This window comes from Cheilinus undulatus, linkage group 18 (genome assembly GCF_018320785.1).
Source record: "Cheilinus undulatus linkage group 18, ASM1832078v1, whole genome shotgun sequence".
In the NCBI taxonomy this organism is placed as follows: domain Eukaryota; kingdom Metazoa; phylum Chordata; class Actinopteri; order Labriformes; family Labridae; genus Cheilinus; species Cheilinus undulatus.
The window spans coordinates 34,621,155-34,645,596 of NC_054882.1; the positions used below are offsets into that span (position 1 = coordinate 34,621,155).

The window sequence follows — 24,442 nt, forward strand, 5'->3', positions numbered from 1 at the left end:
GCTCTCATGTGTTATACATGTCAAAGGAATCGCGTAAAAATATAACTTGTATCAAATGGATTTTTGCTTTCCGAATCCAACCGATAAATCTGTGCTTGATTTCCGTTTTTTCTCTTGTTATGTTCGAAAACTTGACGCTGCCCTAAAAAAAAAAAAAAACGTAGCTGTCATTCGTTGATGACGTCAAGTCTGCGACAGCGCAACTCAAGTCATGCTTGTAGATGTGTTCAAGTTCGGGATATATTGTGATTTTGGAGAGACAGAAGCTGCCTTTTGGTTAAGCATTAAGCAAAATTAATTCAGCGGTTGTATTCAAGGGGTGTCGACGATCTGTAAAGTATACTACAGCGTGATAAACCTGTTTCTTCTGACTTTTTGAATCGACAAGGTTAGCTGGCTAGTTTCATTTAAAGGTCATTGAATCATGTTAATTGCAAAGCTGTAATTAATCCACATTAAGTTCTCACTAGCCCAGAAGTTAAATACATAACATGGGCTCCACTTATCTATTGAAAGTAAGAATATTTTTGAAACCCTTGACACCTTTTCTTCACAATGGAAGTTCGTCCCTTTCCACACCGAAGACTTCGGTGCGTGAATCACAGCTGCCTCTCTCTGTTCGCTTTCTGTGCACAAGAGATTCTAAAGCAAACACAAGTAGCAGACAGACAAAAATAAAAAACAGTGGACAAAGTGTTGAGAGAAAAAATGCAGTCAGGCGCAGAGAAGAGCTATTGTGGGATAATGATGGATTGGGAAGAAGTAAGACCCCCACTCTTCGTCAGAGGCCTTCCTTCCCCAAATCTGTGTTTGCTGCTGGGACAGCAAAGAGGACAGCGGAAATGTTCATGAGGAAATCAGCTCTGGGCTCTCAAAATGAGGGGCAGCATGCTGAGGAGGCTGAAGCGAGAACTAGAACAGCAGGTATGACACACTGACAAAACTTTACAAGGCATGATTCAACCCTGAGAGAGCTTGTTAATTGCAGGGAATAAGTAGTTATATTACAGTAAGTAAGTCCACATTTTAAAAGTCATACCTACTCCATAGACACTCATTTGACCAGCTGTTTTCTCAAGTATGTCTTTTTTCCTGTGGTAACAAGTAGAGTCAGATTGCATCTTTAAAAATGTTTGGGAATCACAGAGCCCGTAACTGAAAAATAAATGTTTTACAGAGAGGATACAGCCTCCGGACCGGCCACTCTCGGCTGCAGATTGGAAGAAGTTGAAGGAGTCTTTGGGAAATTCAGAACGTTTTGTCATCCAGATGATGGGTGTGCTCTTTCACGCTGGTGCAGATCTTGATATTGCAAAGTAAGATCAGGATGTGTGCATGTAAAAATGATTAGGTCTACTTGTCTTTGTGGAAATTGGTTAACTCTCAAGGGCTTTAATTCTGAATTCATCATTAATAAGCAACTTGAAAGAACTACAAGTAAAGTAACTCATTGACGTGAATTAATCCATCATATGTATTCTTTGACTGTGTGTTAAATCTTTCTATCATAGATCCCTGCTGACTTTTGAAGCCATAGAAACAGGAACACTGTCTTATGAATTGCTCCTGCGGTACCTGACACTCTGTGTGAGCGGTGGCCATGATAATGAGGTGTTTGATGTTTATGACATTATGCGAGGAAGTTTCCCTTCTCTGGAGACGGGCGCCTCTAGTCTCTTTATCAAGTCTTTCAGCCGGACAGCAAGGTGGAGGGAGGCTATTGTCATCCTGCACGAGCTTAAGAAGGTAAAAGACATTCTGAGTTTTACTTTACATTATGAAGTCTAACTAATGGAGCAAAGAACATTATATCAACTCTCTGTCATTACCTCATCTTATTGTTGTTCTTTCAGGTCTTTATACCATCCCAACGAAACTACAGTGATGTTATCACAGCAGCGATGCTTCACAGTGACAAAACTACTGCCTGGGCTCTTTATGATGAATCAATAGAAAAAGGTCTGAGCCCAATACAGGAGACCTGGGATGCTTTGTTTAAGGGTGAAAGGCAAACTGGTAAAGAAAAAGGGATCGAGGCACAGGGCATGTCTCAGGCTGAGATCCAGGAAAGGTTGTTTGGGATTCTGCTTAACATGAGGAACAACCAGATCTACCCAGAACAGAGCCTGGCTAGCAGTATCAAGACCTGGTTCGAGAGGTTTGCACTTTTGTCACACTTAAATGCTTCAGATCATCAAACAAATTTTAATATTTGACAAAGACAACATCAGTAAATGCAGTTGTGAAATGATGTAGTTCATTAAGGGAAAAAGCCATCCAAACTTACCTGTGAAAAATTATTGGCCCCCTTTGTCAAATCAATAATTCACTCTCAAACAACACTCAAACTTGAACAGCTCACAAAACTATAAATACTGTATAAATATATTTTTATTTATACTGGCCAAAACCCATTTACCCCTTGTTCTCATGTCTATGTTCACTGTTTTGATTGTCCCATCTTTAGCCTTCCAGAGGAGAAATGGACAGGAAGCTGGACCACTGCTCCCCTAAAGTAATAACACACTTTACCTTAACACGAGCCTCAATAGCAGTTTGTTTTTATCCGTCTTTTTTTATAGGCTGAACTGTTTGAACTGAGCGTGTGTGTATGTCATCTTTGTGTGTTTGTGTTTAGGGGTGTTTGTGGGTGCTGTGGATCTGCGTTAGAGTCCATCCAGCTGACAGACGAGGAGTACCATCAGCTGAAAGGCAGAGTGATGTCCGACATCATTGAGGGCAAAGATGTTTTTAAAAAGACTACACCGGAGGTACACTCACACTTGAACAAGAGACATACACACATAAACTAACAATGTTCTGTAGATCAGGCATCAATTTAAAGGCTTTAAGAGCATTTCAGCAGCTTCACTACCAAGACTTTAAGACCGGTACAATGCAGGTTTCTCATGGATTCAATTTAGTCAAATGTATTTATGATTTGATTTTGAAACAATACTGTATTTGATGACATTGTGGGAATTTTATGATTTTATGATTCAGTGAACTGAATATGATTAAAGTCGATGGTAACTTTTAGATGAATAGTAAACAGGAACAATAACACATCAGACTCATCAGTGTTTGTGTTCAAAGTTTGCAAGGTTTTAATTTTAGCAGTTTGAGAACTTTCAAAATTAGTTTGAAATTTAAAAGAGGCTGATTGGGCATTTTGTAATTATTTTTTAAATATAATCGGCATTTGATAATAAATGTACATTCTTGCCGTACTTATTTTAGTGTCAGAAAATTTACTCACCAACTTATTCTGTTGGACCTCAGTATAAGTTTTGCTCTTTTCATATGCCAACATGTGCAGAATGACAATAAAATGACCCTTGAACCTTTTCACATAAGTTACAACACTACAGTCAAACTAGCAGAACATACCAAGCCTTCAATTAAATGGACAATTTGGCAGAAATTGCACAGTACTGCTTAATATGAAAATATGTTTGCCAGCTTTTCCTCTTTAGATGCAATCCCTAATTACAATTTAATCCACTCCAAAAATTGTAATTAGAACATAGTCTTTCCAAATCAACAGATAGCTCTATGTTTTGAAACTTAGAATTCATCCCATCAGCTTCCTCCCTCTGACCTCAGCTAGATGGCGTCATAGCCACATGCAGCAGTCACCTAAGGTTTGTTTAAGCAGCTTACTGCGTTTCAAATGCATGCTTTCGTACGATAAACAGTAGTAAAACAGTTTATCTTGTTGATGTACTTTAGGAAGCTCTTTTAGAGGAATTTTACTGCGGAGCACAATGAAGAGGCTAAGATACCAGGGGTTTATTTCCCTGGACAGAGGGTATACAGTGTTCAACTCAGGTGTCTCTTTTCTGACTTGATTGTGAGAGGTCAATCTGGTCTTAATAAAGCCACCCAGAAACTTGAAAAGCACGGTCAACAATCTGTAGTTTACACTCTATACTCACTAGTTTAACAGATTCATTACTTTTTGCAATTTTATCTAAGTCTGTTTAGTTTGATTAACTTTCCTCAAAGGAGCCACACTTAGATAAAACAGAAATCAGCTCACTAGTTTGAATTTGGTACATTAAAACTTTCTTGCCATTAAAATCAAATTAGTAGCATGCAAGCACCAACAGCTGGTAAGCCTGGTTTAGAATAAAGAGACTTGAATTAGAGGGAAATAGGTAGGCTGTCTTCGTTCAGTTACATTCTGAGGCACATATACCTCATTTTATGAGAGTCAAACGAGGTTTAAAGTGCTGACAGTCGGGCTTGATTGGCACCTGATTGCCAGCACCTGTGAGCATGGGCTCTGCTAGAATGGGCAGTAGGTGATTGCTCCAAGAATCGGCATGACACGTTAAACCGATCTGGATAGGGCTCGTGCTATAGGGCAACTTCAAGCTGGTGTTCTACAAAACCAAGTTGCGGCATTATTTTGAGTGAGCCCTAATACCATCTCCAAACAGAAGGCTATATTCCATATAACAGGAGATGTTAGAGACATTCCCCGAAGTGGGCGTCCCAAGAAAACAATTCCCAAAGTAGACCGTTTCCTCACTCTGTCCGCATTTAGAAACCGTAGACTGTCTTCTACAGATTTGCAGTCAAGGTTTGCAGGACGATAAGGCTGATGGCTTTCTCACCAGACAGACTGCACACAGCCCATCTTCGGTCTCATAGGGCTGCCAGGAGACTGGCCATGACTTCCCTTCACATTAGAGTTGGTGTGAGCAAGAAGTGCACTGGAACCTGAACATGTGGAGGAACATTATTTTCAGCGATGAGTCCAGATTCTGCCTACAGCAGGTGGGTCATAGGGTCAAAGTTTGGAGAAGACACAGAGAATGCTTCTTTTTACTGCTGCACCAGTAAAAAGAAGTGTGGTTGTATGAACGTTCTGTCTGTCACATCTCTATGGGCCAATCAGAGCAACAAAGCACGTGACATAGCCGCTATTGACCTGCGCGTGGGCAGCTACCGAGGAATAACGCGAAACATGGTGACTAAAGACATGTAAGTACTCGACTTTTGTCATTCTTGAAAAGAAAACAACTCAGTGCTGTTCCTTGTTCTTCTTTTAATGAAGAAATGTCGTCAAGTTCTGATAAAACCGGCGCTTTAGCAGCATCCACACTAAGTTCTTCCACTAATTGCACTGGCCTCTTGCTGCTGCTTGTTTACGTCACAACTCCGCTGCGCCCTAAAGTACTGCCCCTCATTGCTGATTGGTCCTGTCACTTTCAAACGGTTCAGATGGGAGCTTTGCAAGATGGATTCGCCAGTGAGAATCAACGAAATGGGCATATCCATCTGCTTTGCAAGGTCAGGGAAGCATCTCCCTTACTGGAAAGATGAGGCTTGTCATCACTGGAGGCAATCTCAATGCGGAGAGATATCAATGAGATTCTGAAACCAGTGGCAATCCCATGTCTCCACAGTTTGGGACTGAACTCCATCCTCAAAGAAGACAACGCTCGCCCCCATGGAGCAGGGTTTATCAGAGACTACCTCCAGAATTTGGGAGTGGAGAGGATGGAATGGCCTGCCAGCAGTCCTGACCTCAACCCCAATGAACATTTGTAGGATCAGCTTGGGTGTGCTATTTATGCCAGACTTACCAACACAACCATACTGGCTGAGTTGCGACAAATGCTGGTGGAAGAATGGGGTGCCATCCTGCAGCAGTATGAGACCAGGCTGGTGACCAGCATGAGGAGGAGGAGTTAGGCTGTTGTGGCTGTATATGGCTCTTCCACATGCTACTGAGGCTCCTGTTTGTTCCGTGAATTAATTGTTAAATTGACAGTATATCTTGTTTCTTCAGACTTCAATCAACCAATCCACCAAACAAGAGTCATTGTCAGAATAAGCTGTTTGGCATTGGCAAAGAAGAAATGGCTAATTTTTAATGGCCACATTTCACAAACTCAGCTCTGCTGTTCATCCTACAAATGCATGTTCCTTACAGATGTGGCACCATTTAAAGGGAAATAACCAGGCTTTCCAACAGTACAGTATATGAGTTACTGACAAGAAGCATTGTTACAACAAAAAAATAAACTACCAAACGATTTTAAATGTAGGTCTCAAAGATTTGACCACTTACAGTTGTCAAATATGTAAACCAAGTAAAGAAGAGACAGACGTGAACTCTGAACTAGAAAGGGCTGCTTAATTAGTCCTTCTTGTGAGTGATTTTACAAATTAACAGGACTTACTCCACCTGGTTGATAGATGGACAGCTTCAGCCATTATAAACAAGGATGTTCATCAGGATTCATCAAGTTTCAATAACAATTTTGGCTTCCCATGGTCAGGGAAACAATATAGCTGATATGGAACAATTATTGTGTCAGAGGCCGTGTTGTGCCCGTTTTTTTCATAGGTTTAGTCAGACATGGTAAATGTAGGACACCCTCCCTTGTGACTGCCCCTCCCACCAACATAGGTCACTCTTTAATTTTAGTGAGGAGTAGAGGGTGCCACATCCTTGTTTGAAAAGAGAGCGAGCTAAAGATAAAAAATATGACTGCAAGACAGCCACTGGTTAAAGAAAGACAAAATGACCTCAGTTATATGTGTCAGTATCACAGTCATCTTTGTTTCTTTTTGAAATGAGAAAACAGAATTTAAAAAGAGCTTTACGCCCATTCATTTCTAACAGTAGAAACCCAAACCAAAAAAGTGGATTCCATTTTTTAAAATCAAACTAAAAACATCAAGACTTGTATTACAGCTTTTGCGGAAGAAGACAGTTTGCACCGTTGTTGAACATAGTACACACACATATGCTGGGTTGCATGCACTAATGGAGAGACGTCAGAGTGGTGGCATAGCTGCTCTCGTTGAAGCACTGGCGGTAGTTCGGTGCCTTGCTCAAGGGCACTTCATCAGTACTCAGGGCAGCAAACTTGCACTTTTCCAGCTACCAGGCCAAAGTCCAGATGTAGTCTGACTGGGACTTGAACCAGTGACCCTCTGATTCCCAGCCCAGGTCCTCACAGACAAAGCTACTGCCATACTGATGCATGTAGAACAGCTCTGGTTTTTGCAAAACAATGTGTAGAATTTATAACACAGTTGTGCTTGCAATACAGCACAACACAACATAACAATTTTATTTAATCATTTACATTTCTTGCATAAAGCAGCAAATGAGCAATATGTAAGTTTAAAATACTGATCTCAGTATCAGCCAAAATAACTGTGATTATGATTTTTGGAATAATGAAGCAGCCTTAGTTTAGGTAAGCAAGGAGAGCAGCACATTTATACACAAAATTCAACAAAAATAAAAAGAGCACTGTATTTTTGAGCTGTTTATAACCAAGAGCAGACAGTCTTGACTTTATCTTGGATGCATGTGTGCACAATGTGTGCTGTAACAGAGCAAGGACACAAGCTTTCATGGGATTGGAATGTACCAACTTCAGTCTTATAAAGACGGAAACAGTAAAGTTAATAAAAGGTTATTCACCTGGAATAATTCCCACAAAGGAAACATGACAACATCAGTAACAATGAGTTAGAAAATTGTAATTATTTATGTCATTAAACGTCCTAGTTTGAATGTGTTTTCTGTTTTTTTTTTTAGTCTGGGGGAGTTTGTGAGTGGAACAGATACATTTAGGGGATTTCCAGCATGAGGAGCACCATGTGAATCTGGATAACAGCTACCTCCCACTGAGGAGACAGAGCGAGGGCAGCAGCCAGACTTTGTAATTCAACTTTATTAATTCCCAGTTCAAAGCATTTCATTATAAGGACAAGTGAAAGGCTTTAGATAATAGCAAACAAATAGATTCAGACTGATGAGGAAAACAGGGACATAAATTCAAACTTTTGTGCATTGATAGATGAACAGTTTGAAGCGTACATGCACAGCAAAGCATACAGAGCTCATGTGTTGCATTTTTCTGAATAACAGCATGATTATAGAATAGAAAACATTGGGGCAATTTACGTAGTTCAACAATCAGGCTTTAGAAATCAATTGATGAATCCTGTTTTTTAAACACGGTCAAAAGGAAAAGGTTATTATGGATGGCGGTATTTCAAATGGTGACATGTTCCTGTGTGTCAAAGAACAATGCTTGGGCTTATTCCATCTAGGGCTGTCAAATGATTAACTTTTTAAATAGTGTTTAATCATATTTCTTCAGGTAACTGGGATTTTTTGGCATGGGGGGGGGGTGCTCATCACATTTTTTGATATTCCTTTAGTTGAATTTGAAAATGTTTTGTTTTACTGGATGTTTTTTACTGTCTTAAACTAAGTCTAACTGACTACCTGTTTGGACCTACTTTTATTTCGGTAGAAAACAAGGACCTCCAGATAGGTTGAATATAATGACAGTAACTTCACCACAGAAAAGGAATTTGTTATGGATTGAAAAGAAAATATGTAAACAGGAAAATGTTGATATCATAAGGTGCGGGTGACTTGTGACTTGTCCACTGAGCTGTAAGTGAGTTTTCTTGAACTGAAAGGAGACATTAAGGAGCAGTGGTAGACTTGTTTTTCATCACTGTGGCTGCAAGGAGACGCTGCAGTGGCTTAACCAAAGTGTGCTGAAAGAGAAGCATGTGAAAAATGCGATTCAAAAACATGAATGCACTCAGGGGCGTAGTTAGGGATTTTGGGCCACCAGAAAGAATACTACACAGGGCTGGCTAGCCATTTTTACAAACATCTATGGATTTTAATTTACAGTGCTGTGAAAAAGTATTTGCCTCCTTTGTGATTCCTGCTGTTTTTGCATTTTTATCACACTTAAATGTTTTGGATCATCAAACCAGTTTTTATATTTCACAAAGACAACCCAAGTAAATAAAAAATGCAGTGTCTGAATGATTATTTAATTTTTTTAAGGGGGGGGGAATTCAAATGTATCTGGCCCTGTGTGAAAAGGTAATTGCCCCCCTTGTTAAATCATGAGTTAACTGTGATTTAAAAAAAAAAGACAAAAATGAAAAGAATATCAATACAAACTGGAAATTCTATTTCTAAATTCATGAAACGTCCACCCTTCCAAACAGACTCTCTCCCAGTGGGTCTGAGGGTTGTTTGGGATGGATGACAGACAATCAGGAGGTGACCACATCAGCCAGCTCCCTCTCCAGGGTCTGTGGGCGACTGATGAAGGCTTGCCTCCACTCCACATTACTACAAAAAGAAGGAAAAAAGACATGGGCGAATACAAAAAATAAGGGGAAGAAATAATCTAACATAGGAAAATATTGGAGAGAAAAGGGAGAGGGCTTTTCTTTTTTGTGTGTGTGTGTTTTTTTTTGTCTTCTTTTTTTTTTTACTTTTCCTTATCTTTTTTTCAGTTAATTTAGCTCACATATATAAAGGTATGACACTCGTAAGACGCATTTCACTCATCTCTCAAACATAAACACATCTAGACATATCTACAAGGAACAGACATGTATTTTTCTCCCCTGGATATCCATAAAATCATTACCACTTCGCTGCTCTCCCTATGCACCAAAGCACATGCATGCATTCCATACACTCTCCCATACACTCCTGGCACACGCACACACACATGGTCACATACGGACACAGCTCTTCAACACCCTCAACACTGAATTCCACAGTATGTTGTTAGTGCCCTACCAGGTCTGTTTTGTGTTGTCTTAGCAGCTTCAAGTATTTGCACTTCTTTTTTGTCAGTTTTGTTTTTATTTTATTTTAACGTTTGATAGAAATGCACCAATTTTTCTTATTTATTTATTTTTTTATTTAGTGATGCAAGACAATACAAACAATAACAGAATAGTGAGAAACAAGATACAAACATAAATTAGACAAAATAGACAGTCATCGCTGTGTTTAACTTCAAATTAAAAGATGTGAGTTTTATAGACAATATTCACAGGTGGGTTACATTGCTTATAATCTGATGTAAACATCAGGGGTAAAGCTGTAGCCTTGTTTTTAGAGAATATTTAATTTCTGTGTGTAAAAATGGTGCATGAGTGGCACTGTAAGCCTATTTATGCAGGTGCAAATGTGTATGTGTACGTGCTTCTGTCTGTGTGTATTTGTTTAAGCAGTCTAATCCACAGCAGCACAATGAACTGGTTTCACATATCAGCTCTGGAAAGTCCCTGGATAATTATACTGGACTTTTCTCTCTTTCTCTCTTCCTCCAACGCAGCACTCCTTTTTTTTTTCTTTTTTTATTTTACTAGATTTTTCAACCGTTTTCATACTAAATTCCCCTTATCTTCAAACATCACACAAACATCCATTGATGATTTATTTCTGACACAAATTGTCTCCCCACCTAAAACGCACACATCTCCCCCATCATAAGCCAAACCAGCCTCCACTACGAAACTGAACAGTTTTTGTCATAGAAGACATTTATGGCTTTTAATCTAGCACACAATTCATTAGTGGAGGAATATTAAAACCTTTTTTACATTTTTAGCCTCACGTTTTTTATTGTGCGTGCACGCAGATAAGTTTCAAGTCCAGGGGAATTCACAGCAGCCTATTTTCATACTGCTGCTCTCTAAAATTGAAAGTACTGACAGAAAAGCCTAATCTAAGATTCAGCAGTGCTGCAAAGCTGTAAGACTGTATTTTAAACCCTGTGACTCTAATTGAAGCATGCATATGAAAGACAACTTGTGCTGGTTATATCTCACAGATTGCAAAAGTATTTTAAAAAAATTTAATTCAGCCCTAGGTGTCCCTTTAGTGATGTGTTTTATTTTCAAATAAGGTTTAAAAAGACACTTTATGACATTAAATGGCACACTTTTATGCCATATTTTGGCTTTTTAGGTATGATTTAGTGTTAGACTGTGGAAATAAAGTATGGCCAAATATAGAGCATACAGCACAGATTAGTATACACTACACTACACTAATAGTTGCTCAGTATATTTTGTGACCTTGGTTGAAGAAAAATTCAACGCCAATTTTTTCAAACCAGGAGAAAAATGTTTGCCTTGTCCTTGAGGTGTAAAGTGTAAAAGCTATAAAACATTATCATTTCATGGGGCTATAATCTGTCATCAGCCAGCTGGCGCTCTACCATCCTAGTGGCAGGAGGGAAACAGCAGGTGAATTTATTACTGGCAGGCCTGTGATCAGTCAGTGAGAAAACCAGCCTACCGTCAAGCCAGTCTACTAAAAGGCAAGTTCAGATCTCAGTGAGGAACAAGAAGGCACTGATAATATTGTACACAGTACTCATTACAGCAAGCCAACAGCAGTAATAATGCACACATAAATTGCCACCTTGGCTGAAAATGAACAAGTCAGTTCACCCAAATGAATTTAGATTTTATGAATGAATTTTCATGTGATGCCAAGACCAGAGGCATAATGTTTTTAGGGTGTTTGCCCCCATCTGTTTGTCTGTAGGGTTTATTCTTGTGAGTGCAATATCTCAACAGTGCTTCAAGGGATTTTCTTTCAACTTTGCATAAATATCCACTCTTACAGAAGGATTAACTGATAAGAAGGAAGTCAGAGGTCAAAGCCACTGGGCCCCATGTTCATCCCTTGCGTGTAAGATTTGTACAAATCGCACTCCCACGGAACCCACCCCAGCCCCTTTTCTTGTTCCACCACTGTACTTAGACTGTCCTCCATTTGTACAACTCAAGGAGGCACCATCGACCACCAGTTTGTAGTTATGTTAACCCTTTAAAACCTACAGGATCACCAGTGTTCCCGTTTGCATATCTATTTTTAACCGTGGGTAGAATTGGAACCAAATGAGACAGAGCAATAATTTTATTTGCATATAAAACTGGAGGAGTAACACTTAACATATCATACATTCAGTGTGTCCCAGAGTACTACATCCCTCTAGAAATGTCCTTCCATCTTTTGCAGAAATGTAGTATAAAACACATACATCAAAAACAATATAATATAATCCATACAGTAATGTGTGTTGTTTTCTTGCAGGTCACGAGTTGCACTTAAAGACCCTGTAAAGTGAAATCCAAAGTTTTTGTCTTAACACTCTAGAAATGTTGGAATATGGTTGCTGTAAACATATGAAAACTCTGAGATCTACATGAGACTGAATTCTAGATTTAGGCCATTTCATCTCTTTCCTGGCTTGGTTTCATGTGGGCGGGGCCAATATGTGGGCTCACGATGTCATGAGCCCACAGTAGAGAATGACCCTGCCCCTCTAACACTACAATACTGTGGAAGGAAGCAGTCACCTGGAGCAGGGACTTCTGGTTCATTTTGTGCAAAGGAATTCAGTCTTGTACTCTTGTACTGTTCTGTAATGTCCATGTTTCTTTGCAAAGTTATAGTTATGCATGTTTTGTTTATTGGTTCATGTTTTTAGGGGAAAATGTTTTTCCAAGTATGACACCATGAGTGAGGGGGTTAATGCTGCAGACTACCCGTGTCCTGAGTGGGCTTGGTTTCAGCTCAGTCAACAGACACGCCCACACCATCCTGTAGCAGATTTTACTACCTCATTTTTCATGATTTGAAGCTTAATTTTTGAAATTTGGAGATGCTTTATGTGACTGAAATTTGACCTGGGGGTTCATAACACAGTGATCTATCATACAACAAACCTAAATACAGATTTATTTTTACTTAACAGGGTCTTTAATATTGTTTCAACATGGTCTTCTGTAAACATATGTTTGCTCAAAAGTATATGGCATACTTAGAGATTTGATTGCACTACTGTAAATAGTTTATTTTTTGAAAAGATGCTGTCTTTTGCAAAATGAGCACAATTTCATCTTTATTTTTGTTTTTGCCACAGTTCATAAAGATGAGTGTATTTCAAAAATGAAGTTTTGACCATACTCAAATACTTTTTTTGTGGTTTGAAATGATCTCGTGCAACTTTTTTTACAATCACAATTTTGAGGGATACAGTTATGCCATCTTTGTTGTAAAGAGATCGTTCCATTCTAGTGAGTGAACAAGAGCAGAACAAACCACCAGTGACATCCATGAAGTGTAATACAATTTGCCTATCTTGTAGGTCATTTCTCAGTCTCAGTGGGGAAGTCTGCTTGAAATTTCCCTGTAGTGGAGAAATAAGGATTGGTTTGGTTAGGACACTGGTAGGATATTTCACTGGATTCACTCAGGTGTGTCGGCCAAAACACCACTTAAAGCCAGAATATTACAGAGTAGACAATAATGAGCGTTGAGATTTGATTATGGATGTTTACTTTCTTTCCATCACAGTAACGTACAATCTGCCAGCGATCATGCAGTACAACTTTGCATTTGGGTCTGGCTGAGTTCTTGCTGTGGGTTAGCTGTAGGTTTAGCTGTGGACTAGCTGTGGGTTTTCTGTGCTTTAGCTGTGGCTTAGCTGTGGTTTCTATAAGGACAGAGCATAACACAGAACTATGTGTAAGTATGCATCATCTTACGGCAACAGAAATAATATAGAGTAAATAAGGAAGCTATTACAGGCTTTTAAACATAAAGTCACATCATGTTAACTGGGGAAACTATCAATAAACATGCCTGTGCTGCAATGTTGGCTAATTAGCATGAAGCTAACACCACAACACAAACTTTACTACACTTTACAGAACAATGTTAGCGAACATAGAATTAACACAACATAGCTCTCATTATCACATTTATCACAGCACATCAGTACTTACTCCTCTCATTCACGCACAGCGAACCTCTGATATAGTCAATCCACAGCACACTGACCACATGGCACTCTGCAGTACACTGCTTATTTTCCTGATACTATTTGCTGGTAGCCAACAGTGAGGGCTCTTTCCTCAATAACCCTGCTATACTAAGGAAACTTAACAGCTATCTAACAATAAATGGAACAGCAGAACTAATAACTTTAAAGTAACTTTGGGGCCTTTTCTACATTCCCATCAGCTTAATTGTTGGCATGCTTACATGGTTAATTACTTGATGTCTGTTGTCAGCTAATATCATCTTACCACTTTCATTGTTAGCATCTGGCTCAAAGCTTCACTGTGCTAAAGTACTCTGTTACATTTCATGCATCTTGAAGAATCCTCTGTTTTCATGAGCATGCTACTTCAAAGCAAGGTTGTCACCAATTTTTAAACTTTGACACTTTTTGATACCAACTGTATTAAAGGGGACGTCATGAAAAAAATACTTCTTAGTATATTGCACATATAAACTTAGCCAAATCATATGGAAATTTGTGTTTGGTTGGTTATTTATTTGTTGTAACAATGCTTCTTAGCAGTACATCTTATACCGTTGGAAAGCCTGTTTATTTCCTTTTAAATTTTGCCACATTTGTAAGGAACATGCATTTGTAGGATGAGCAGCAGAGCTGAGAATGTGGAATGTGGCTATTAAAAATTAGCCATATCTTCTCTGCCGATGACAAACAGTTCATTTGGCTGTTGCTGTTGAATCTTGTTTTGAGCTTCTGTACCCCAGGTGCTGACAATCAGATGCCAATCATGCACCTCGTTGTCAGCACCTGTGAGCACAGGCCCTGCTACAGTGTTCAGTAGGGCGTCTGCTCCAAGAAGTGTCATTGCCACTTTTGACTGATCTGGATAGGGCCTGTGCAATATGGCAATTTCAAGCTGGTGTTCAGCAAAACCAAGTAGCAGCATTATTTGGAGTGAGCCCTTTTAAGCCCTTCATATGTCACCTTTAAAACAATAGATTAAGAGGACATGTGCATCAATGAAAAGAAAATAGAAAATACAGACGTAAAACAAAATGCATACACAGATTTCCACCCTAAAAAGAAAAATTTAAACAGAAAGAAGAGACAGAAGCACCACATGGGCTTCATAGTTACAACTATGTGTACCAATAATGCAAATGTTCTCTATAAAAGTTTTTCTTCCATATAATGAAAAATAACAAGTATACCTATACAAACAGAAATGTATCTATATTATTTGATCTTTACTTGTGCCATCTAAATTTAAGATTTTGGTATTGTGAAAAACCGAAATATGGAGTTAATCTGACACATTTTGGATAAATGCAAGTAGACAGGATAGAAAATCAGAAGTTTTGGGGGGATATGGCAGAATGTCCAGGTACAATTAAACTACTTTCAACTATTTATTTTATCCTGCATTTCCACTGACCTTTTCCCCAGTTTATCATAAATCAATATCACTTTTTTTAAATCATTTTATATCTTTGTTAATTTGTCTGTACAGGAGTTGCAGAGGTTCAAGGCATTTGTGAAAAAGAAGCCCGCTTTCGATGTGGTCGTGGATGGACTGAATGTAGCAAATTTAAACAAGGACAAGAGCAAGCAGTCAGAGACGGTGAGAAAACACATCAATATTGATTACTTTTTGCACAGATATAAGAAGGGATGGCAATAATGAAACAAGTTATTTTCTGCTAGTCCAGCACAGCCTTGCTTGAACCCTGGTTCCACATTTGCATGCCATTTTAACTGTAGACATCAGCAGTTTCTTCCAACTCAAGTGTTTTTATGCCTATGGTTTTTGTGGTTGCATTATGACTAGAAGGTGTATTTTGAACCTGACTAATATCTAATCATTAGAACACATTGCCCACTTGTTTGCCCACATATGCCTAAGAGGAAATATGTCTGTGAGTGTCTGTATCTATGTATATCTGCACATCTCAGTTATTTTGTGGCTGCAAGGCAAAGCAAAGGACAAAAAGAAAACCTATTCACCTATCTAGTCATCTGGTTTATAGACAGGCTATAAACATATTAAAAATCTATGCAAAAGTGGTAGACATTTACATCAGGACCACTTTTATTCAAATGTCAGTAAGAACTAAACAGAGGCAGAATATGAAATATTTTAACAACCTTCTCAATTTAGGATTAAAAAAGTAAAGAGGGACGCTGTTGGTTGAGGCTGTGCGAGGGCACAGAAGGGCTTTGAGCAAAACTTTACAGTGTGCCTTTACCCGCATAATGAAAATGATCACACTGCTAGTTCTTACAAGGGCTGCACAATAAATTGCAATTTTATTGTTATCCCAACGTGAGTATTCACAATGAAAGTTGTTGAATTTTTTTACATTTATTTTATGCAAACAAGCAATGACTCCTTACCAAGTATGAGGGCTCCTACTGAAGGAGAAGGCTGCTCATGCAACTTTGGATATGGGTATGAAGATCATTGGAACTGTCATCTAGATAGATATTGATTTTGTCTGTAATGCATCATTTTAATGCTAAAAATCTATTGAGGTTTGCATGTATGTTTTTCAGTTGTTGGCGGTGGTGTCAGAGCTGCAGAGTCAGGGTCTTTCTGTTCTGGTGTTGGGGAGGAAACACATGCTGCGTCCCTCCAGATTCTGGGAGAGATGTAATATGGACCTGATCAGACAGAAGGCTCATTGCTTCTTCACTGAAAACATGTGAGCAGCTGAGGAGTTCATGAAATACCCTGTAAAATACTGTTAAGAAAAAAATGACACACACATGCAAAGTAAAGGCTTAATAGACTAAGGCTGAATAACTTTAATAAGAAAATAAGTCTCATGATTATTCGTCAGTTGGCAGTAAAACTACAGTTTTTTATGATTTAAAGTCTATTTTTTCTTCTGAGTAAACCATAGAAAAGTGCTGTGACATGGCTGACTGGTAGAACAGGGGATGTTTATTCATGTTTATTAAGCATTAAAGACATGGTTGTACATCTATTCTTTACCACTTTCTTTTGTCCATTTGTCTGTCAGCTCAGAGGATGACCCCTTCTTGCTGTATGCCACTTTGCATTCTGGGAATCACTGTAAATTTGTGAGTAGGGACCTGATGCGTGACCACAAAGCCTGCCTGCCAGACGGGGCCACCAGACAGCTTTTCTTCAAATGGCAGAGGGGCCACCAGCTGGTAGTAGATGGATTTGTTGCATTGGGTAGGAGAGTCCGATTTCAGGTGAGGAAGAAGAGATTCAGGACAAGAAGGAAAGGCTTTCAGTGGAGGGTTGATGACTAGGCTTAAAAGAAACATATTAATTATGTGTCTGTTTTATTTTCAGAGTATTCCCAGCTATGACACCATTGTTCAGCACACAGCAGACTCATGGCACCTTCCCTACGATGATACGGAGGACAGGAGCAGCTATGAAGTGCCACAAAGATGGCTCTGCCTTGCCAAAAAGCACTGACACGTTAAAAACTTGTGGTTCAATTGTCATTTTTTTCAGCTGTAAATAAAAAACTCAATTTCTTTAAATATCTAAGTGTTCTCTTGTAAATCAAATTCAATTTAATTCATAGGTTAATTAAAATAACGTTTGAATTTCTTTAAAATAATATTCTGAAAACCTGGGGTGGAAAATAACAAATTACATTTACTCTAATTACTGTAATTGAGTGGGTTATTTGTATTTGTACTTTTTGAATACATTTTGAAACCAGTACTTTAACTTCCACTTTGGTGAATTTAAACCAGAGAAACTGTACTTTTACCTGAGTACAACAGTCATACACTTTTTCCACCGCTGCTGAAAACATGGCACACAGCGCAAGAAGCTGCAGCGAAAGTATTACCATGGTGATGAGAGACCCGGAAATAGAAGGCGTCGGTTGTATACGTCACGTCCGTAGTAAATGTTTGCCATGTTTTGCTTCTGTTGCATCTCAGGTTAGTTTCAACTTCAGCCAACACCAGTTTATCTCAGTTATTTACTGCCGTCATGTCTCGAGGGTCCAGTGCGGGGTTTGACCGCCACATTACCATCTTCTCTCCCGAGGGAAGGCTTTACCAAGTCGGTAAGAAGAGAAAGAACTGAACAAAACTCAACCTGCTCTGTCATCATTACAGGCTAACAGGCTAACATTAGCTAGCAGCTACCTTGTAGCAAGCCCATTCATAACCCGGTATCATTTACAAAGAACTTAAATTTAGTGTAATTTAAAGGTCAGAATAACCAATTAAGCATGATAACCCTTACTAGAACAGCTTAAAGTTAAAATTAACCAACTACTCTTTCTTTGTTTTGTTTAGTTGTAGCTATGCTAGCTACCTTAGCCAGTACTTGTGCTGCCTCAGGTCTAAGATGAATTTCCATTAGTCATTTTCTATACTAGACACTACTGTTGAATTTGGTTGAATAGATTCGGCCAGAAACTGTAACTTGACCAAAAACTTCAATGTTGAGTGTTTGAATGTTTCATTTGTGAGGAAATAACATTTCTGTGTGAAGTTACTCGATTTCTTATTCCTGTTTTACCTAACAACATTTTCCCTTTAATTGAGGTCATAGGGTAACCATACATTTTTTTATTTATAACATTTTATATTTGAAATGAAAATATTTGGTTCTTATTTCTGCTGTTGATCATACTTTCTAAATTACTATTATTATATTTTTGTTGTAACTAAAGGCTTATCTTAATTGTTATTCAAAAACAAACGTGATTATGGTGGATTCTTTGATAACTTTATAAAATTTTGAAAATTTTATCGTGTCTTTGGTGATACAAGTACAGTCGAGTCAATTTATGATGCAGGGAGGCTCCATTGACAAAAGGTAGGTATTAAGTATAAATAACTTAAAGTATGATAACAGAATAATAACACAAGTAATAAAACTTAATGTAAGAGGCTTTGTAATTATTGATCACAATCAATTGCATATATTGATAATTGAGGAAGATTGCATCACTGGTATATTTAGTAATGATAGTAACAAAATAATCAGAACATGTTTCTGAATGGCACCAAAACATTTCATTAGTTTTTGAAACAGGAGAAGTTCCAAACCAAGGCTAGATTGTCCACTTACTAGTCAATCTAGGATGGTGTTAATCTGTAGAATATGGATTTTATCCATAATATTAGAGCACAGAGAATTTTTACATGCTCCAGTTGGAGTTACAAAGTTATGTTATCCAGTTTTGTGATTGCATCAATGTGATTGATCTGCATACATTTTCAATTGCATTTTTAACCCCTGTAATTAATTAATTGAAATTAATCAAAAGTTTTACTGCACTAGAAAAAAATACATCAAGGTATGGCAGAATATATTTGTAGTACAGTATAAATATGCTTTCAAGAATTAGTATTGCACAAGCTGGTTGTGTTGCACTTTTATGTTTGTCATTTAAATAACTTGTGGCCGAGTGGAAAAAGGTGTTTCTCTGTCTTTCAAAGTTCCTTTAAATTCAAAGTTAACATAAAAAGGTAAACATGAAATCACTCTAGTATGCGAGCCTGCCATCCTCAACTGCCCCTTCTATTTGAGCAAACTCTCTTAAGACAAGGTTTGCAAGTACATCAGGGTATGTTATGTTATACTTACACAAAGGGCAGGGTGTACACACATTTATATGCCAAACAGCTCAGTGGCATGCATCTCTCTTTCAAAAAGTTATGTAACCAGACCTTTTAAAAGTGAACACTTTAAACTACTAACTTCATTTGTCTTTTTATCCGTCTCCAGAGTATGCTTTCAAGGCCATCAACCAGGGAGGACTGACGTCCGTAGCGGTCAGAGGGAAGGACTGTGTTGTTGTTGTCACACAAAAGAAAGTCCCAGTGAGTAAACATTCTGATTTAATGGAAGTTTGTTTTATTGTGTCTTTGCAAGGCATGTGGTCACCTCCTACTGCTGTCATTTTGGTTGTTGCATTACTTACTGATGGGGTAGGTTTGTATACATTTCACTGTTGAAAACGTCTTTGTCCTGTGTTTTTCCCAGGACAAGCTGTTGGATGCTTCTACAGTCACACATCTGTTTAGAATTACAGAGAACATTGGCTGTGTTATGACCGGTATGACTGGTAAGCAATATCTTGTATAACTGATGTTCTGATGCATTCCTGAAACCTGAAAGTTTAAGCAATTCCCTACAAACTCACATTTGTTACCCTAAATGTGAAACTATTGTATTATTTTGTGATATAATTACACCCATTATAATTAATTTTTGACTGGTGTGAATCCTTTATACTGCAGAAAATTAAAAAAAGGAAATGACCAACTAAGTTTCAGAACACATTTAAAGGATAATCATGGATCCATTGAAATGGAGAACTTTTTCAGTGTTTAGAAAAAAATTAAGGCTGCACAGTTATGTGATTTTCATTGATGATTTTTTTTGCATTCTCAATTGTTTTTTTCTGTCAATAGCTGATAGCAAGTCTCAGGTGCAGAGGGCTCGGTATGAAGCAGCTAACTGGATGTATAAGTATGGATATGAAATCCCTGTGGATATGCTGTGCAAGCGCATGGCAGATATCTCCCAAGTCTACACCCAAAATGCTGAGATGAGACCGCTAGGATGCTGTGAGTATAACTCCTATTTGTTTGCAAACTGTTATTGTTCAAGCTCTTACGGCTGTGTCTGCTTGCAGCTGCTGCACTGTCATGGCTTTCATACGGCTTTTTCCTTTCCTGTGACATATTGCACTGATGTAGAAACAGAAATCTTTGTTTAAAGCAGAAGTTTACTGGACAGCTTAATTAGGGCACATTTCAGCTTGTGGCCTTCATCAGGGTCATCAAGAAACAGTCTGCAAACATATTCTTCAATGTGGATGTACATGTATGCTACAACGAGGTTAATATGGCTCTCTATTTATCATTTTTTCTATCTAATTTGGCCACAACACACACGTGAAAAAAAAAAAAGGTGAGCCTTGTATTTTCTTTATCCTCTCCGTATTACATGTGGCACTCACTTCGGCAGTCTGAAAGCCCTGACTTGTTAACATGAAAACTCAGTGAAAATCAGGCCATGTCACGGCCAAGATGTGCATATCACACATGCAGTCTGAAACAGGCCTTACAGTCTTAAACAAGACAGAAAATTTGTTGTTGGATCAAAGGGACTATTTTAATTTGCATATTCTACCCATCTAATCTTGCAGGTATTCCAGATGATTTGAAAAAGGGGGAAACTAAATTTTAACACCTGCTGAGAACTAAAGCAATAGTTTTTAAGACGTTCCTATTTCTCAGTCTTCATTTCCCTTTGCCTTATATCTTCCTACCAGGTATGATAGTGATTGGCCTGGATGAAGAGTTGGGTCCACAGCTATACAAGTGCGATCCAGCTGGCTACTACTGTGGCTTTAAGGCCACTGCGGCAGGAGTCAAACAGACTGAGGCCACCAGCTTCCTGGAGAAGAAAGTCAAGAAGAAGTTGGACTGGACCTATGAGCAGACTATAGAGGTAGAACACATAAACCCAACTGAATATTTACTAAATGTGTCACAAATACATAGTGTTTTAATATGGTCCTTGTGCTTTCTGTCATACCCTGTGATTAGAGTTTTAAAACAACCCTAATTATAAAAACCAGTGCTGTTACAATTTATTGATGTCAAGAGTGTTTTTTTTAATGTTATGGAATACATTTGAGATCTTTTAGTGGGACTATATTTATCTTTGCATAATGTGAAACTCCATTGATCATTGGTGCAAACTTATAATTATAGTCATTAAACCACTATTAAATGTAGCATCTCATAGATATTGAAGTTTTATGTCCCATTTGTCAAGTTTTCTGAATGCTTTGTGCTTCATCTTGTTTGTAGATGGATTTATTTTTTGGATTCAACATTTGCTTTGTCTTCTTATCATTCTTCTTTTAACAGACGGCTATCTCATGCCTATCAACTGTTCTGTCCATTGACTTCAAGCCTTCAGAGCTTGAGGTGGGAGTCATCACTACACAGGAGTCTAGATTCAAGTGAGTAACTTTCTGTTGTAATAAAAGCAAAATACCTTTAAAATGTTTTTCCGAATTTAATAACAGCCCAAACAGTGTGAACTTTTTAAAGGCAATGTTTTTAAAAGGAAAATATATTTATATGTTATCTTTATGGTGGTCAGAGTAGACAGTTTAAAGGTAAAGCTTTACTCTGCATATGATGCAATAATTAAAATTCTGATAAGATACACCTATGGTCAGGCAATATTAACGACCTATCCATTTATAGGTGGGGCTCTAGAGAAAAGATAAAAGAGCATTGTTGAAAAAAGCTTCTCTCTCTGTGTTAAGCCTTTTATATCCATAAGAAGATGATGACTGTGAACTTTTTTGTGTTTCAGGATTCTCACAGAGGCTGAGATCGATGCTCATCTTGTGGCTTTATCTGAGAGAGAATAAGAAATTTGAAGAGGATCGTGTACAGTAACCCATGAAAAAGTTTCATCAAGAAGAAAGATTTAGGAGTTAGTATTGTCTCGTTCAGAAGAGATGAAACCAAAACAAGAAGATGAACAATGATGAACATTTTGGCCATTTTACCAGGCGACTCTGGCTCTTACCCCTCCTCCACCTTCTATTGTCATAGCCGGGATCTGACTGGATGCTATTGTCCCAATATAACCCCCTTTTTTCTTGTTTCCAAACTGAGAGAGAAGTTGGACATTCAAATAAACAATATGAACATGCAGCTACAGTTCTGGTGCACCCTACAAATGGAGCTGGACTACAGCACAGTATCTCTTTATACCTCTTTCTCAGCTAGGACTCACTAGTCCTGCGGCTTCTTGAGTCACTGTATTTCCACAGTGCTTCCAATCTTTACTCAGGGCTGCCACGTGTTTCTTTCTCTCTCTCTCATGTTTTTTTGTCTGCTTTCAAGTCTCCTCTCTCATGTCTTTTGTAGAGAGTGATGTTTTGCTCTGATGTACTTTCTGATAATCCAATGATCAAATTTTCCAGTGCCAGTTATCACTGTCACTGTCATTCTTGTGTGGAAGTCAGCTCAGGTCAAAATCAATAAGGAGTCTATTTTTTTTTTTTTTTGTTCTCTCTCTGTCCGGGTTTTGATCCTCCTTTCCTCATCAGCAGCTGCTGTACATAACTGCACTTCTATTAAACAACGTTTTTATTGAAAACTTAAGTTTCCTTGTTTTCTTCAGTTCAGTTTTGTCAATGTTTGGAAGAAGTATTATGAGAACAGTTTAATATAAATAAAGGGGAGAGATAGATGTATCAACAGCTCTCTGCTGCTGTAAGATTTTGCTAAGGACTGCCATCAATCTGTCACTGTTGCCATTAAAATTGCATAGGGTGCTGTAAAAGCTTTAGTCCAAACAACAGCAAGCAGTGTGCTTCATTTGCATTCATGATGCAGATAACATATGTATATTAGGGGGATCTGTGAGATAAAAGTCCAATTCACAGTGCCTTTTAGGGCTGCGACGTTTACAGTCATGGACAAAACACCCCTGGAATTTTTCCAGAAAATACACCATTTCTCCCAGAAATTGATGTAATTACAAATGTTTTTGGTATACATATGTTTATTTCCTTTTATGTGCATTGGAACAACATCAAAAAAGAAAAAAGCCAAAATTGACATAATTTTACACAAAACTCAAAAATAGGCCAGATCTAATTGTTGGCAACCTCAACTTAATATTTGGTTGCACACCCTTGGGGAAAAATAACTAAAACCAATGGCTTCCTATAACCATCAACAAGCTTCCTACATCTCTCAACTGGAATTTTGGACCACTCCTTTTTGCAAACTGCTCCAGGTCTCTCAGATTTGAAGTGTGCCTTCTTGCAACAGCAACTTTCAGATCTCTTCATAGGTGTTCAATGGGATTTAGATCCGGACTCATTGCTGGCCACTTCAGAACTCTCCAGCGCTTTGTCTCCAACCATTTCTTGGTGCTTTTTGAGGTATGTTTGGGGTCATTGTCCTGCTGGAACACCCATTACCTCTGACAAAGACCCAGCTTTCTGACACTAGGCCCTACATTGCAGTCCAAAATCTTTTGATAGTCTCCAGATTTCATGATTCCTTGCACACAGTCAAAGCACCCAGTGTCAGAGGCAGCAAAACAACCCCAAAAGATCTTTGAAGCTCCACCATGTTTGACTGTAGGTGCTGTGTTCTTTTCTTTGTAGGTCTCATTCTGTTTTCTGTAAACAGTAGAATGACCTGCTTTTCCAAAAAGCTCTACATTAGTCTCATCTGTTCACAAAATGTTCTCCCGGAAGGACTGAGGCTTACTCAGGTACATTTTTGCAAACTCCAGTCTGGCTTTTTTATGTCTCTTTGTCAGCGGTGGGGTTCTCCTCAGTCTCCTGCCATAGCGCTTCATCTCATTCGGATTAGTCCGAGCTGACACTTGTGCACCCTGAGTCTGCAGAACAGCCTGAATTTGTGTGGAAGCTGACTGAGGATGTTTATCCACCATTCCAACTATCCTGCGTTGCATTCTTTTGCCAGTTTTTCTCTTCCATCCACATCCAGGGAGATTAGCCACAGTTCCACGGGTTATTAACTTCTTGATTATGTTACACACAGTAGACAAAGGAATTTCAAGATCTCTGGAGATGGTGTTGTAACCTTGAGATCATTCATATTTTTCCAAAATTTTGCTTCTTAAGTCCTCAGATAATTCTGGGCTCTTCTTTCTCTTCTCCATGCTTGGTGTGACTCACACAGGCACACAACACAAAGGCTGAGTCAACTTTTATACATTCTAACTAGCTTCAGGTGTGATTTCTAGATTGCCAGCACCTGTTACTGCCACAGGTGGG

At 38.5% G+C, this 24,442-nt stretch overlaps 2 protein-coding genes across 2 annotated transcripts; both read left to right on the plus strand.

Annotated features, from left to right (window-relative positions):
- Positions 1 to 188: 188 nt before the first annotated feature.
- Positions 189 to 17,134, plus strand: LOC121525830 (protein only RNase P catalytic subunit). The gene is made up of 10 exons (XM_041811984.1): positions 189 to 924; positions 1,178 to 1,316; positions 1,512 to 1,746; positions 1,854 to 2,158; positions 2,468 to 2,515; positions 2,639 to 2,771; positions 15,145 to 15,255; positions 16,188 to 16,336; positions 16,658 to 16,856; positions 16,960 to 17,134. The coding sequence occupies exons 1-10, from the start codon at positions 492 to 494 to the stop codon at positions 17,086 to 17,088; spliced, it is 1,881 nt and encodes a 626-aa protein (XP_041667918.1). The 5' UTR covers positions 189 to 491; the 3' UTR covers positions 17,089 to 17,134.
- Positions 17,135 to 17,512: 378 nt separating this feature from the next.
- psma6a (proteasome 20S subunit alpha 6a) lies at positions 17,513 to 22,782 on the plus strand. The gene is made up of 7 exons (XM_041813523.1): positions 17,513 to 17,695; positions 19,372 to 19,466; positions 19,630 to 19,711; positions 20,061 to 20,216; positions 20,927 to 21,105; positions 21,531 to 21,625; positions 21,988 to 22,782. Exons 1-7 carry the CDS (start codon positions 17,620 to 17,622, stop codon positions 22,043 to 22,045), a joined length of 741 nt encoding a protein of 246 aa, XP_041669457.1. The 5' UTR covers positions 17,513 to 17,619; the 3' UTR covers positions 22,046 to 22,782.
- Positions 22,783 to 24,442: the final 1,660 nt, after the last annotated feature.

Excerpts from the sequence above, each read along its gene's own strand:
- LOC121525830 (XM_041811984.1), top strand. The coding sequence starts at position 492 with ATGGGCTCCACTTATCTATTGAAAGTAAGAATATTTTTGAAACCCTTG. Across the intron at positions 925-1,177 it reads AGCGAGAACTAGAACAGCAG|AGAGGATACAGCCTCCGGAC; the intron begins GTATGACACACT and ends AATGTTTTACAG. Across the intron at positions 1,317-1,511 it reads GCAGATCTTGATATTGCAAA|ATCCCTGCTGACTTTTGAAG; the intron begins GTAAGATCAGGA and ends TTTCTATCATAG.
- psma6a (XM_041813523.1), top strand. The coding sequence starts at position 17,620 with ATGTCTCGAGGGTCCAGTGCGGGGTTTGACCGCCACATTACCATCTTC. Across the intron at positions 17,696-19,371 it reads GGGAAGGCTTTACCAAGTCG|AGTATGCTTTCAAGGCCATC; the intron begins GTAAGAAGAGAA and ends ATCCGTCTCCAG. Across the intron at positions 21,626-21,987 it reads ACACAGGAGTCTAGATTCAA|GATTCTCACAGAGGCTGAGA; the intron begins GTGAGTAACTTT and ends TTTGTGTTTCAG.